Consider the following 16,019-nt stretch of genomic DNA (forward strand, 5'->3'; position numbering starts at 1 on the left):
TCTCCTTGAAAAGAAAAGAAAAACTCCCTCATTGGTACACAATCCCCCCCGCCCCTCCCCAAACCCCACCCCCTAGTCCCAAATATAATCCACTCTGCAACCCTCATTGCATACGGTAGGAGGTTTCTTACTCCCTAATTTCAAATCCTACTACACTGCCGTGGTGGTCAAGACTGCGTGGTACTGGTACAATGACAGTCACATAGATCAATGGAATAGAACTGAGAACCCAGAAATCAGCCCATCTACTTATGGTCAGCTGAATTTTGACAAGAAGATGAAATCAGTTAAGTGGGGAAATGACAGCATTTTAAACAAATGGTGTTGTCAAAATTGGAAAACTATCTGCAAAAAACTCAAACAAGACCCACACCCCCCACCATACACAAAAACCAACTCAAAGTGGATCAAGGACTTAAGACTAAAACTAAGGACTATAAACTTCATTAGAAAAAACTTGAAAGATCCCCTAGGAGCACTAATCCACAACATGAACAGTCTTCCAAGGATCCTAAAAGCCTACAATCAGGAGAGGATGAAATAGATGAATGAGATCTCCTAAGAATCAAATCCCTATGTATATCCAGAAACTTCTCCAACAGGGTAAAAAGGGAGGCCACAGACTGGGAAAAAATATTTGGTAATGACATGTCTGATAAGGGACTTATATCTAGAACTTATAGACTACTTGAGTGCCACAACAAGACAAAGGTAAACAATCCAACAGACACTTCACCAAAAAGGCATTCACATGGCAAACAAAAACATGAAGAAATGTTCAAAATCCCTAGCTCTAAGAGAGATGCAAATCAAAGCAACTATGAGATAACATCTCACCCCAGTAAGAATAGCAAAATTCAACACAGCAGCAAACGACAAATGCTGGTGAGATTGTGGAGAAACTGGAACACTTATTCACTGTTTGGTGGGAGTGTAAAATGGTGAAACCACTATGGAAAGTAATATGGTGCTTTCTCAAAAGGTTGGAAATAGAAATACCATTTAATTCAGCAATTCCACTCCTGGGAAGATACCTTAAAGAAACCATAACCATCACCCAAGCAGATATATGCACATCCATGTTTGTTGGTGCTTTGTTCAAAATAGTAAAGAGTTGGAAACAACCTATGTTCCCATCAACAAATGAATGGATAGAGAAGCTGTGGTATATTCACTTAATGGAATATTATGCAGTACTGAAAAACAAAGAACTCATGAATTATTATACAAAATGGGTGATCCTGGAGGACATTATGCTGAGTGAAATATCTCAGTTACAAAAAGACATATACTGCATTAATGCCACTGTTATAAAACAAGACTGACATGGGGGTTGGGGGAAACTAAGAAAAGAAGGAATAAATAATGTACACAGCATTGAAAAAGAGGAGGGAGAGAACTGTATAAAAATAATATATGATTAGGTATTATTGGCATGACAAGGGTCCAGAATAAGAGCTGCATAATAACGTGGTCTGGGGGAGGGGGTTGTATAACAGTGAAAGAACTTTTTTTCCAAAGGAAAAAGTGAACTGGAACATGGAGGAAAATGTGCAACAATGAATGAATGGAAATCCAAGTTATTTATAAACTTTCATTAATATCTCAGTTAAAAAATTGTGTACCCATGTATAAGGAATGCATGTCACTTAGAATTAAAGGCATTTAGGTTATAGGAGCCTGGTGCTGGTGTCTGGACTCATTCTACTCACAGCTTTCAATCTCCAGTGAGCATGTTTGAGTGTCCAGAGGAAATCGACTGAAGTCCATGTTGCACATCGCTGTCACTGTAACTCTAGAAACAAAAAGACAAAACTCACACTTTTAGAACCTGCAAAACACAAATCTTGAGTAATAAAAGCCAGGGTAATGGTGGGCAAAGTCCAGTGGTAATTAATTTTATAAATCATAATACATGAGAACGGCTGTATGAAACATAATGTGAATGAAGAATAGCATGAAACACAATGTATATGATCTTTGTAACCAAACGATAATAATAATAATAAAATTAATAATAATAATAATAATAAAGTATTTTTAAAAATCCCAAACAAACTGAAAGGCTTCTGCTTTCTTCCAGCATAGCTACATCTTTCTCATAATCCATAAATAATACAACAGGATTCAGATAACTAGTGTATACTTGATATACTGATTGTAGTATACATAGGTATTTATGTCAACCTAGAAATTGTATGTGCTGTTTATCACACTCAGGAATTCAAAAGAAACAATGGTCTCAAGCAATATATTATTATTGGTTACTGTTGAGGTGATCGTGACTCATTGTCGACCATACATGCTACAGTGCAAAACACTTCATAGTTTCCTTGGCTGAATGAAAGCAGATTGGCAGGCCCATCTTCCAAGATGAGTACAAGGCATTAAACTCATGAGATGCTTATGTAAGTCTTTGGTTTCTTAAGGGAGCCATAATAAAACAAACCAAACCCCTGCCATCAAGTCAATTCTGATCCATGGGGTTTTCATAGTTGTAAATCTTTATGATAGAAGACTGCCCATCTTTCCCCTTGAAGTGCTGGTGGACTCATACTGCCAACGCCTAAGTTAGCTACAACTACTCATTGCTGTTGAGTCACAGTAGACTTGTAGCTAACCTTCCATTTTGTTTCTGAGGGTGTAAATTTCCTGGAGAGAGGCTGTCCATCTTTCTTCTGCAAAGCTGCTGATGGACTAAAAATGACAGAGAGGTGTGACCTTTAGGTTAGCAGCACAATATCCCACAGCTATATGAGAGCTCACTGCTATGCCACTGTTGTTGTTATGTGCTGTCGAGTCAGAGCTGATTCATAGCTGACCCTGCAGCAAGTTTTCAGAGACAGTAAATTGCACTGGAGAAGACTGCCCATCTTTCTACTGCAGAGCAGCTGGTGGATTCAAATAGCATGCCTTTGAGTTGGCAGCACAATTCCTTACCACTAAGCCATCAGAACTCCATAGGTTTCTTAAAGAAAGCATAGACTTTAAATATATTAGAATTAATCTTATCCTTTACTGATTTTATTGATATTTGAAAATTTATATATAATGTTTCAGAAATCACTCTTAGGGCATCCATACTTTGTTGTGTTTTATGATACTGATTTTTCATATTTATAATAATATCTATAAAGGGGCACAGAGGGTTTTAATGCCTAATCCACAGAGACTACAGTAATAGAAAAGCTCTGCAAGGTTTTACTGTATCAACCTGAAAGAATTTGTTATTTTAATGATTTTGTTTGAGAGAAAACTAGAGCTCTGCACCAAAATTTACCAAATATATATATCATTAGTCCTAGGTACAAGATCTCCCATCCACTGGTGTCTTAGGGCAGGACATGATTAGTGGTTACTTGGTGGTACTGAGTATTCTAGTTTTTCTCCAACTACAGAAAATTGTTTATGTATATAATTATTGGGAAAATTCACTGACTAAAAAAAATAATAAAGAGTTCCCTTTTCATTTAAATCGACAAGAGTTATGAAAATATTTGAAATGGAAGTGTCCAAATATTTGCTCTATTTTCTCAACACAGTTTGAGTGTGAAAATGTGTCTTCTGTATGGATTACTTATGTAGGAGACATATACTGCCAACAACTGGCTAAAGCCTTATCTCCTCTGGAAATCTTGATAAATCAGGGGAAACCAGGAGAGTAGCCACGTCAGAAGGATGAGCAAATGGCTGGCTGGCTGGGAGCTAGCATGGACATTTGACCAATCTTCTCTCCAAATCCATCATACTTACTGGCATGGCAAGAAAGAAAGCAACCAGGAGTTAAGTTTGGAGACATGAAATGTCAAATGCAGCAAGGTTTTTTGTTGTGAACAAAAGGACTGAATAACTCTTCTCTTTGTGTTAGTTGGTGTGGTACAGGAACAGATAATTTTAAAATCACAGATATCTTACTGGTTTCCCTTACCTCCCCAATGCTTCTTTATTCTTAACTCATACATTGAACAAACATGGATTTTGGTGGAATCAAATCCTGTTTTCATTTTTGTTTTCCTTAGTCCTTTTGAAGGGCATTCTGGTGGCCTAGTAGATAAGGAGTTGCATTGTCAAGTCAAAGGCAGGCAGTTCAAAACCACCAGGATCTCAGAAGGAGAAAGATGGGCAGTCTCCTTTTGTGAAATTTACATCCTCAGAAACCTACCGGATGGTCAACTATGAATTGATTCTGATTAAATGGCAATGAAGTTTGTTTTGTTTGAGTCTCTTTAGATTAACTGATGGATAGGTGGTGGTGGTAGTGGGAGAGGAGGAGGAACACCTTCCTTTAGATTAACTCATGGGTAGATGGGGTGGTGGTGGGAGAGGAGAAAGAGGAGGGTGGAGAGGAAGTAGGAGATGGAAAAAGTAGGGGGGTGAAGAGGAAGATCTTCCTTTAAATTAACTGATAGGTAGGGTGATGGTGGTGGAAGAGGAGGAAGAAGACCTTCTTTTAGGTTAACTTGTGGGCAGGGTAGTAGTGGGAGAGGAGGCGGAAGACCTTCCTTTTGGGGAGAGGAAGCTTGTCAAGTCCTATGACATTATTGCTTCCTTTCTCATAGTGAAAATGTATAACTTTCATAGTTAAGGAAACACATCTTCATTCAGAAATTTAAAAAAAAGTATTGTCCAGGGTATTAATCAACACTTCAAACTTCATTCATATTAAGGTTCTCCTGCTAGTATGATATAAGTTGGCATTTGAGCATTCAGTGTCTTCCCATCCTCCATCATGGATGGACTGAGGGAGGGGGGTGGACAACTCTTTAGGTAGGCGATCACAAGCTCTCTAGGCCAGCTACCTGGCTGCCCTTGATATAGTGTGGGTTCCTTTCCAGACACTGCAATGAAGTCGCATGAACATATAAAAATTATTTTGACATTTTATTGTAGTCTCGTAAGTGTGCATTATAAACAAGTTTTAAATATTTTGAAAATTACCAAAATATAACACAGAGACATAAAAAAGAACAATTGTTGGAAAAATGGTACCTGTAGACTTACTGTTGCAGGGTTGCCACAAACCTTCCATTTTCAAAAAGCCTTGGTATCCTTTAAGCACAACAAAGCCAAGTGTGATAAAAGGAAATGTGCCTGTGCTTTCTTCCTGAGTTCCAGATACTTACAGAGTATCCTCACTGTCTGGCACTTCCAGGCTGCAGGTCTCCATTACCTTGCAGCAACTCCTGCTCAGCTCTTACCTCACCTCTGTCTACTCCATACAGACCTATATGGTCCCAACAATTCTAGGAGTGCAGACTGATCCCACGAAAATAAAAACTTTTCCTGGACCTACGCTCAGGATGGTTAGATGGCTCTAGTCTCACTACTAGCTGTGCAGTGCCCCCAGCTGTAAGTACACACACCAAAGGCCCTGTTGAAGGCACCCTCACTAAACCTGGATTTAGTAGGTTTTCCTGTCTTCCCTGTTCTCCAGCTTGAACTCATGACATGGTCACAGTTATCTCCCAAGAAAAATCTTACAACCTTTTATTTCTCTTCTGCAATCATATATTCTTTGATTTTGACTAGGAGTTCAAGAGCAGTGGAACTAGCATTTGAACATTTCCAGAGTTCAAATTCAACCGGAGGCACATTGAAAGAAAGATTTGGCAGCCTACTTCCAAACAAAACAGCTGTTAACTAGACATAGTTCTTGTCCTACATACCTGTGCTGCCATGAGCAAGAGATGACTCGACAGCGGTCAGTCATTGGGCATTTAATTTCATTAACTAGAAAAAGAATTGGTTGACACAGAAGAATTTCATGAAACAGCATATGTGCAAGACCCTGTGGTGATGAAGGAAGATGTTCAAGCAGGTCTGAATGAATTGTCAAAAACAAGGGCCCAGGAATTGGTGGCATACCAATTGGCGTATTTCAGCAGAAGCTGTCCTGGAAGCACTCACTAAGTTGTGCCAAGAAATCTGGAGGACAATCACTTGGCCAACTGACTGGAAGAGATCCATATTTGTTCCTATTCCAAAGAAAGTGACCCAACAGAGTGCAGAAATTATTAAACAATATCATCAATAACACATGCAAGTAAGATTCTACTGAAAATTATTCAAAAATGACTGGAACAGCATATCAACAGAGAACTGCCAGAAGGCTGAGTTTAAAAGAAGCCATAGTACCAGGGATATTATAGCAAGGTTAGATGGAGCTTGGCTGAAAGCAGAGCATACTAGAGGAATGTCTATCTGTGTTTTATTCTCTATACAAAGGCATCTGACTGTGGATCACAACAAACTGTAGATAACTGTGAGATGAATGGGAATTCCAGAACACCTGATTGTGCATATGTGAAACCTATACTTGGACCACAAAGTAGTCATCAGAACAGAGGAAGGAAATACTTCATGTTTCAAAATCAGGAAGGGTATACACAAGGGATGTGTCCTATCTCTATACCTTTTCAATCTGTATGCAGAACAGATCATCCAGGAGGTTGGGTTCTATGAGGAGGAATGTGTCATCAGGACTGGAGGAAGATTCATCAACAACCTACATTATGGAGATGGCACAACCTTGCTTGCTGAAACTGAGGAGAACCTGGGGCATTTGCTGCAGAAAGTCAAGGACTATAGTCTTTAATACGGATTGAAGTTCAACATCAAGAAAACAGAGATTGGCACCATCATGGTATATGGTGAAGAGATTGAGATTGTAAACAGCTTCCATTTCCTTGGCTCCATAGTCAACACTCTTTGTACCAGCAGCCAAGAAATCAAAAGACAAATTGCATTGGGAAAGTCAGCTGTCAGGGACCTCTTCAGAATACTGAAGAGCGATGATGTCAGTCTGGAGACTAAGGTGTGCCTGATCCAGGCCATGATCTTTGCAATTACAGAAAGCTGGGCAATGACTAGGGATGATAGAAAGAGAACTGATGCCTTTGAGCTGTGGTGCTGGAGAAGAGAGAGTATTGACTATACCATGGACTACTGGGAGAACAACCAGGTTTGTCCTGAAGTAGGTGTTGTTCCCTGGAGACCAGGATTATGAAGCTCCATTTGACATACTTTGGGCATGTTGCAAGGTGGGAACCGTTTTTGGAGAGGGATATCATGCTTGGAAGGGTGGAGGGACAGCACAAGAGAGGAAAACCCTGGATGAGATGTATTGACACAGTAACTGAAGCAAATGGGGAAGGTGTTTCAGAGACAAGATTGCTCAGGATAGAGCAGGGTTCAGAACTGTGCATAGGGTTGCTATGAGTCACAAGTAACTTGATGGCCCATAACAACAACAACAGGAATAGTTTTTCTCTTAAATATATGTGCTGTTGCGAGTAAGAGCTGACTAAACAGCTGTCAGTTTCATTGTGAATTTAATTTCATTAACTAGATGTAGTTATTTTCTTACATACATGTCCTGTTGTGAATTAGAGCTGACTCCACAGGCCTTAGTTTCATTGGGAATTTCATTTTTATTGTATCTTGGTACCCAGCAAATTTGATTTCACCGTTTTATTATCTATCTGGAAGGATTCTTGGTGGCACAGTTTTTAAGTGCTTGACAACTAAAAGAAATGTTAGTGGTTTAAATCTACTGGCCATTCTGCAGGAGAAAGATGTACATCTTTTTTTTTTAAAAAAATCATATTTTTGTTTATTTTTTTTCTGAAAAGAGTTCTCTTTTAAAAAAAGTAATTTTAATAAAAGTTTACAGAGACTTAGGGTTTCTTGTCATTCATTGTTGCACTTTTCTCCCTGCCCACCCCCTCCCCCCAAATCACTCTTCTCCTTGAAAAGGAAAAGAAAAACTCTTTCATTGTTATGCAATTCCTCCCCCCACCCCAAGTTCACTCCACTATTCAGTCTTCACTCTGGACTTCTGTAATGACAAGAATACCCATTCATATATCCTTTTTAAACAGATTTCTCTCTCATCTGTTTCAATGCAATGTATAATCATTCTTCCCCTCCTTTTCTGTCTTCCCTCAACCCTGCTCTCAGTCCTGTTTTACAATAGTGGTCCTCTACAATATTTATCCTATTGTGAATGAGATATTTCACTCAGCATAATGTTCTCCAGGGTCACTCATTTTGTATAATATTTCATGAGTTCCTTGTTTTTCAATGCTGCACAGTATTCCATTGTGTGAATATACCAGGACTTCTCTATCCATTTGTTTGTTGATGGGCACTTGGGTTGTTTCCAGCTCTTTGCTACAGAGCCACAATAAACATGGGTGTTCATATTTCTGCTTGGCTGGCAGTTATAGTTTCTTTAGGGTAAATGCACAGTAGTGGAATTGCTGGGTCAAAAGGTATTTCTATTTGCAACTTTTTGAGAAAGCGCCATACTACCTTCCATAGTGGTTGCACCATTTTACACTCCCACCAACAGTGAATAAGGGTTCCAGTTTCTCCACAACCTCACCAGTATTTGATGTCTGCTGTTCTGTTAAATTTTGCTCTTCTTACTGGGGTGAGATGATTTCAAACATTTCTTCATGTGCTTGTTGGCCATCTGAATGTCTTCTTTGGTGAAACGTCTGTTCATATCCTATGCCCATTTTTCAATTGGGTTATTTACCTTCATCTTGGTGTGGTGCTCAAGTATTTTATAAATTCTAGATACAAGTCCGTTGTCAGACATGTCATTGCCAAATATTTTTTCCCAATCTGTGGCTCCCTTTTTTACTCTATTGGAGAAGTTTTTGGATGTACATTGGGATTTAAATCTTCCTTGGGAACCTTCAAGAAATTTGGAAGACATCTACCTGGAAGAGATCCATATTTGTTTCCATTCTCAAAATAGATGATCCCACAGAATGTGTAAATTATCCAACAATACCATTACTCTTACATACAAATAAAATCTTGCTGAAGATTATTTTAAAATGGCTGGAACAGTACATTGACAGGGAAGTGCCAGAAATTCAAACTGGATTCAGAAGAAGTAATGGCACCAGGGTTATCAATGCCAATGCCAGGTGGATCTTGGCTGAAAGCAGAGAATACCAGAAAGATGTCTATTTGTTTTCTTTATTATGCAAATGTATTTGACAGTGTGGATAATAACAAACTATGGCTATCAATGAGAAAGATGGGAATCCCAGAGCTAATTGTACACATGAGAAGCCCATACCTCCTGATTTCTTAACTGCTGGTACCAAGAGTGTTGATGTTACCAAAGATTTAATCTTACGTGGATTCACAATCAACACTCTTAGTATTAGCAGTCAAGAAATTTTTTTTAAAGTGTTGTATTAGGAAGATCTGTCAAAGACCTCTCCTGAGTTTTAAAGAGCAAACATGCCAATTTAAAGACTAAAGTGCACCTGATCCAAGTTATGGTCTTTTCAATTATTTCCCAGGAGTTGACAGCATACCAACTAACATGTTTCGACAAACAGACACTGCCCTGGATGTGCTCATTAACTTGTGCCAGGAAATCTAGAGGACAGCCAGCTGGCCAACTGACTGGAAAAGAGAAATATTTGTTCCCATTCCAAAGAAAGATGACCCAACAGAGTGCAGAGAATATTGAACAATAACATTAATATCACATGCAAGCAAGATTCTGCTGAAGATTATTAAAAAATGATTGGAGCAATATGTCAACAGAGAACTGCCAGATGTGCAGGCTGGATTTAGAAGAGGTCGCGGTACTAGGGATATTATAGCGAAGGTTAGATGGATCTTGGCAGAAAGCAAAGAATACCAGAAGAATGTCTATCTGTGCTTCATTGACCATGCAAAGGCTTTTGACTGTGTGGATCACAACAAGCTGTGGCTGACTCTAAGAAGAATGGGAATCCCAGAACATTTGATTGTGCTAATGCGAAACCTATACTTGGACCAAAAGGCAGTCATCAGAACAGAGCAAGGAGACACTACGTGGTTCAAAATCATGAAGGGGGTCCATCAGGGATGTATTCTCTCTCCAAACCTTTTCAATCTGTACGCAAAACAGACCATCCAAGACGCTGGGCTGTATGAGGAGGAATATGGCATCAGGATTGGTGGAAGAATCATCAACAACCTGCGTTATGCGGATGACACAACCCTTCTTGCTGAAACTGAGGAGGACCTGAAGCACTTGCTACAAAAGGTCAAGGACTGCAGCCTTCAATACAGATTGAAGCTCAACATCAAGAAGACAAAGATTCTCACCACTGGGCCAGTTGGCAGCATCAGTATGGATGGTAAAGAGATTGAGATAGTTAACAGTTTTCGTTTGCTTGGCTCCACAGTCAACACTCTTGGTACAAGCAGCCAGGAAATCAAAAGACAAATTGCATCGGAGAAGTCAGCTGTGAGGGACCTCTCAAGAGTACTGAAGAGCAATGACATCAGGCTGGAGACTAAGGTGTTCTGATCCGTGCTATAGTCTTTGAAATTATGTGCTATGCAATGGAGTATTGGATAGTGACTAGGATCATAGAAATAGAATTGATGCCTTTGAGTTGTGGTGCTGGAGAAGAGTGTTGAATATACCATGGACTACTAGAACAAACAGGTTTGTCCTGGAGAGGGTGAAGCTGGAATGCTTCTTGAAGTCAAGGATTCTGAAGCTTCATCTGACATATTTTTGGCATGTTGCAGGGAGGGACTGGTCCTTGCAGAAGGACATCATGTTTGACAGAGTGGAGGGATGGCACTGGAGAGGAAGACCCTTAATGAGATGGATTGATTCTGTGATTGGGGTGGTGGGAATGAGTGTGTCGGAGACAGCTAGGTTGGTACAGGATAGAGCAAGGTTTAGGGATCTTGTTGCTGAGTCACAAGTGACTCGACAGCACATAATAACAACATGGAACTGTAAGTTGGACAATGACTAAATATGATAGAAGAACAATTGATGCCTTTGAGCTATGGTGTTGAAAAGAGCACTGAATATTCCATTGACTTCCAAAAGAGCAAATGAATATGTCTTAGAAAATGTATAACCAGAGTGCTCCTTAGAGGCAAAAGTGATGATACTTTGGCTTACATACTTTGAGCTTGTTTTTAGGAGAGGCCAATCCTTGGAAATAGACATCATACTGGAAAGGTTGAGAGTCATCAAAAGAGAGGAAGTCTCTTTTGATGAATTCACGGAGTTACTATATCAAGGGGCTCAAGTCAGATGGAGACAATGAGGATGGTATAAGATAGGCAAAGTTATTTTCTGTTATTCTTAGGGTCACTATGAATGGAACTCCACTCAATGACACCTAACAACAGAAACCCTCAGGTGCAGCTCTACTATATCCTATAGGGTCACTGTGAGTAGGAATTGACTTAATGAAGTGGGTTTGGAGATTTTGGATGGTTGCATAGTCCTAAGCATGTTACACAGCTAACAAAAATGCCATGCATTTCTGGTGATTTGAGTCGTTCACCAAAAAAATCCTCCTGTTCAGATTTACAACCTCAGAAACCCAATGGAGGATCACTGTGGTGGGAGGAGTTTGTCTTTTTTTAGCTCCTCCACCTTATGTGTCTTCTACCTAGGCTTTACTTACAGTCTAGTTTACCTGTTGATTTGCTGTATTGGAGAAAATTATCTGCATATTGCTAATTACTTTGTAGCTATAGTTCTAATTAGTATATTTGTCTATCCATTTGCTGTACTGACGTGCCTTGTGGGTACTGTCAGAGCTGTGCCACCAGTGTATCAAGTGTTAGAGGGGTCACCCATGATGGACAGGTTTTAGTAGAGCTCCCAGATTAAGACAAACTAGGAAGCAGGATTCGCCATCACACTTCTGAAATTGTAGGCCTCTGAAAAGCCTATGAAGAATAAAGAAATACAGATAGTTATAGTATTAGAGGTAGAGCCCAGATTTGAAGTCATTCAAAATGAGAACAGTGACTGTAGCAATGGACTCAAGTGTGTTAGAGATTGTGGGAATGACACAGGATAGGATCTGTTGTTCATAGGGTCACTGAGTCATGTTCCACTCAATGGTACCTAACAACCGCAACAGTCTTCTTTTGTCCTGTTGTTGTTTTATTGGTGGTTTTAAGCTTTGCTATACCTTGACAATCTACGTAAGAAGTATGGCTTCTCCCTGGAGAAGCCACACAAGGGAAAGGAATTTTGCTCCCTTGGTGTAGCTGATACTTCCTGAAGAGGCAGTGCAGGCAATGGTGTGTGTGTGTGTGTGTGTGTGTGTGTGGAGAGAGAGAGCGAGAGAGCACGAGAATATCCCCTAACCTCCGCTACCTAGATGCTTAGATTCCAAGGTAGGAGAAGTATTAAGAGAGTGTGATGAATACTACTCTGGGGCCTGCAGTAGAAATCTGGCTTTAACATTGCCACAGTTGTCTAGAGACTCTAGCAGCTGTCTAGGCACCCCCTACTTATATGTTGGCGTATGCGTTGTCTTTATCATTTGTTGATATGAAAGTCAAAACAATGTCTGTTACCCTGAAATACTCCGTCAGCACAGCACAGAGAAGTAAATCACGGCAAGGGAATGAGCAGTTTCCCCAGGAAACCAGGCCACTCCTGACACTGCCGCTGTCCCTAGTAGACATGGCCCAGACTTCCAGGGGGAGCTGTGTGGCAAACCGCAGCTACACAGTGCCTGTGCTGAAGGAACCCTTCCCCTCAATGAGTGGGAGCAATCAAACATGACTTTATAAAGATTTCTGAAGCATCTGAACTCCAGAAGAAAAGCATTTCAGAATTTGTATTTTAACAGTAACTCCCACAATACCAGTCAACATCACAAAGTAGCTCACTTCTCTTTGGTTCCTAGGTGAGAAGGGATGGAAACTTGACTTTGGCCAGATGAAGACTAAACCTTTCCTCACTGGCTCAATTGGATTCACAGTCATCTTACATCACCATATAGATAGATAGGACTTGGGTGTATGTCTGCTTGATTGGTTAGAGTTTTTGTTGCTGATGTGTGTTTTTTCCCCCCTGTAATGTGAGGAGAGACCGGTCCTTGGAGAAGGACATCATGCTTGGGAGGGTGGAGGGACGGTGCAGGAGGGGAAGGCCCTTTATGAGGTGGATTGATTCAGTGACTGGGATAATTGGGATGGGAGTGTCAGAGACAGTGTGATTGGCACAGGACAGAGCAGAGTTTAGGGCTGTTGTACGTAGGGTCACTATGAGTCGCAAGCAACTCGACGGCACATAACAACAATGTTTATGAAAACAGATCACCAGGTGTTGGAGAGCTTGAGTGAGTTATATTGCCTCTCTTCAAGCAATCCACATTTTAGGCAAATAATTTCTAACTCATGATAATTCTTCATAAAATTTCTGAAGCGGAAAGTATTTTAGGCAGAGATTGACCATCTTTCTCCCTTGGTGCATCTGACAGATTCTAATCAATTACCTTATGCCTGTCAGACTGACAAATCTGATATCCACTATGTCACCAGAGTTCTCAAATCACAAAGTAAAAGAATTTTTTTAAAACTGAAGTTCTAAAATGTGCCTTCCCAAAAATGGAAATTACTCAGATTGGATAAGGCAAGCTTTGAGATAAACGTGTTATCTGTTTCTCTGATTCCTACTACAGGAACAAACTTTTTAATTAAAGAATGTATTTCTTCATGTTTCCAAAGTGCATAGTAAATGCCATGATGGCAATATTTTCAACATTTTTTTAATTGAGACAATATTATACAGATTCTCTCATGTTATTATGGAGTAAATTCAAGCTGTATTTTTGAAACAAGGATAGGAATGAAAGTAAATTTAAAATTACAAATGTAACCTCAGAATAAGGTACTTATCATAAACATCAGTTTGAGAAATTTCCCCAAATACACTTTCAAGATGGCATATTTCTTAGAATTTTAGTTGTTGTTGATTGCCATCGATTCAAGAATGACTCAAAAAAAAAAAAAAAAAGAATGACTCATAAAGACCCTATGAACAAAAGACCTGAAGCCTTACTATAACTATCATCATTTCTCAAAATTCATAGAGTTTCCAGAGGTATGTTATTTAGGAAGTGGATGCCACTTCTGCTTCCAAATTAGTTTTCCTAGAGGTTGAGATAAAGCATCATCAAGTACTGAAAAATGTTCTTACTTTTCTCTCTCATTCCCAACGAGTTTGAATAGAGTCACAGCTGGCACTTTGTTGGGTTTCTGAGGCTGGAAATAGTATAGGAAGAAATTGTCCATCTTCCTCTTCCTCCTGTAAAAGCTCTGGTAAATTTGAAGTGCCTGCCTTTAGGTTGGCAGTACAAATCCTTATGGACTTTGCCTGGTCAGGAGCTAGATGCATTAATATTCAAAGCCCAAGGACAAAATTGCTTTTGTGAAACTAATGATTTGCTTGATTAAGACAAATCAATCATATGTTTTTCTTACTAAGCATTAGATGTGTGAACTTCAAGGGGTAAAAAAACCAAACAAATACAAGAGAAGGATGGCTGAGGGTCTCACCTGAGGCTGTAGAGCACTTTTCCATCCGGCTGAACCCGCAGCATGACGTTGTCGGTGGTGGTGTCATGGATGAAGGAGCGCTTGGAGTGGACGAAAAACATGTCTGGGACCCAGATCTTCTTCACCAGCCGCCCGTCAAATGTCATGCTCAGGTTGTTGGTGCTGGGGAAGGACAGCCTCTCATCCTTCCAGTAATGCCTCAGGTAGAGGGTCATTGTGAAATCCTGGGGGAAGAAGGGTAGAGGGAAAGCCTGCTCACAACAGACTCCCTGGGACATCAGCAGATGCTATGCCTTCCCCAGGAAACCCATTGCCCAGCCTGGGCATGAAACAGAACCAAGTGAGCCTAGTCATTAAAAGGAGCTTCTAAACTTTGGGGTTGGCAAAATTAGGAGAAAGGTAACATTGCAGCAATGGAGGAGAACTCAGCAGTGGGTCTGCAGCAGACATGGAAGTCCTGCAATACCTCCACAACAATTGGCCTCTGCGCTGAGGAGATGACTGCTGGCCACACTGAGGACCCTGTGCCCAACGGCTCTCTAGGTCGCACTCAGGACAAACGGGATGTGGAGGGACAGTGCACCCAGAGATGAGTGGTGGTTAAATGTCTGTGCTCCCTGGCCCTTCAGGTGGGACAACCCTAAGGTGTATACCAACTCCCAGAGTGTCCTAGTGTTGTCACATAGACTCGACACTCAGTAGAAGAATGCTGCTAGGTCCTGAGGCACTCTCCTGACCAGCTGTGGTCCTCAGGGACTCAGGGTTGTCATTGATTGCTTTTCAGAAGTTAATCACCAGGCCATTCTTCCTGGTCTGTCTTAGTTTAAGAGCGCCACTGAATCTTGTTCAAAATCATAGCAACACTCAAGATGGGTGGCAGCTGTATGTTGTGCCTGGTTGGAAGTTGAACCCAGCTCTCTCACATGAGGAGTGAGAATTCTACCATGCTGCCACCAATAACTTCAACCAATTTGACAGCCTGAATACTTTGCTTCTTTCTTTTCTGATGTTTTCTGGGATCATCTCTCACATAAACTTCTCGTGCTAGAATGCTTGGCTCAAGTCTGGTCCTTAGAGAACCTAAACTAAGATAAGGTATGAAAATTCCTGTTAAGGATTGGTAGAACATTCCAATTTTTCTCTAAGTCCAGCAAATAGAAAGAAAAGAGACACTTTTTCTTGTCTGCATTTTCACAGCACACAAAGGCCTATATTCAGCTCTGTGGCAGCTGCATCTGTTTACTGTTTACATGTGAGAGCCTTGATGGAGCAGTGTGCCTTGGTGGCAAGCACACTGGAGGAGGGAAAATTGAATTTGTCCCCTGACACTTTCATACTAGCTGGGTGGCTTTTGGTAAGTTTTTTAACTTCCTCAAGCCATCTCTAAGATAAATATGGGTATTTTCACTTCTGAGAGGAGTTGTAACTCTGAGTGAATTCACCTGGCCAAGGACAGGTCCTTCATTGCCATCTGCTCTGGTCAGGGAAATACTTACCATGTCGACTTCTGAGATGCTGTCCAAGCTCTCCACCTGCACATCCACGCCAACAGGAATGGCTGGGCCTGGGGAGGGGGCATGACAACAGCATTTATTCTTTTGACTTAAACTTTTACTCTTGAAGAGAGAAAAGAGTATTTTCTCTGGAAATTGGGTACGTATCAG

At 40.5% G+C, this 16,019-nt stretch overlaps 1 protein-coding gene across 2 annotated transcripts in view; it reads right to left on the minus strand.

The window, feature by feature from the left end:
• Window positions 1-16,019, minus strand: part of GABRR1 (gamma-aminobutyric acid (GABA) A receptor, rho 1) — a 136,651-nt gene that overhangs the window by 48,826 nt on the left and 71,806 nt on the right. For both annotated transcript variants that reach the window (XM_006902062.1, XM_006902063.1), the window contains exons 3-5: window positions 15,852-15,919; window positions 14,356-14,579; window positions 1,713-1,795 (exon numbers count right to left, since the gene is read on the minus strand). In XM_006902062.1, the coding sequence (XP_006902124.1) occupies window positions 1,713-1,795; window positions 14,356-14,579; window positions 15,852-15,919 (375 nt within the window). The remainder of the gene's footprint in view (window positions 1-1,712; window positions 1,796-14,355; window positions 14,580-15,851; window positions 15,920-16,019) is intronic.

This window comes from Elephantulus edwardii, unplaced genomic scaffold (assembly GCF_000299155.1).
Source record: "Elephantulus edwardii isolate Elephantulus edwardi_28Jun2011 unplaced genomic scaffold, EleEdw1.0 scaffold00363, whole genome shotgun sequence".
Lineage (NCBI taxonomy): Eukaryota > Metazoa > Chordata > Mammalia > Macroscelidea > Macroscelididae > Elephantulus > Elephantulus edwardii.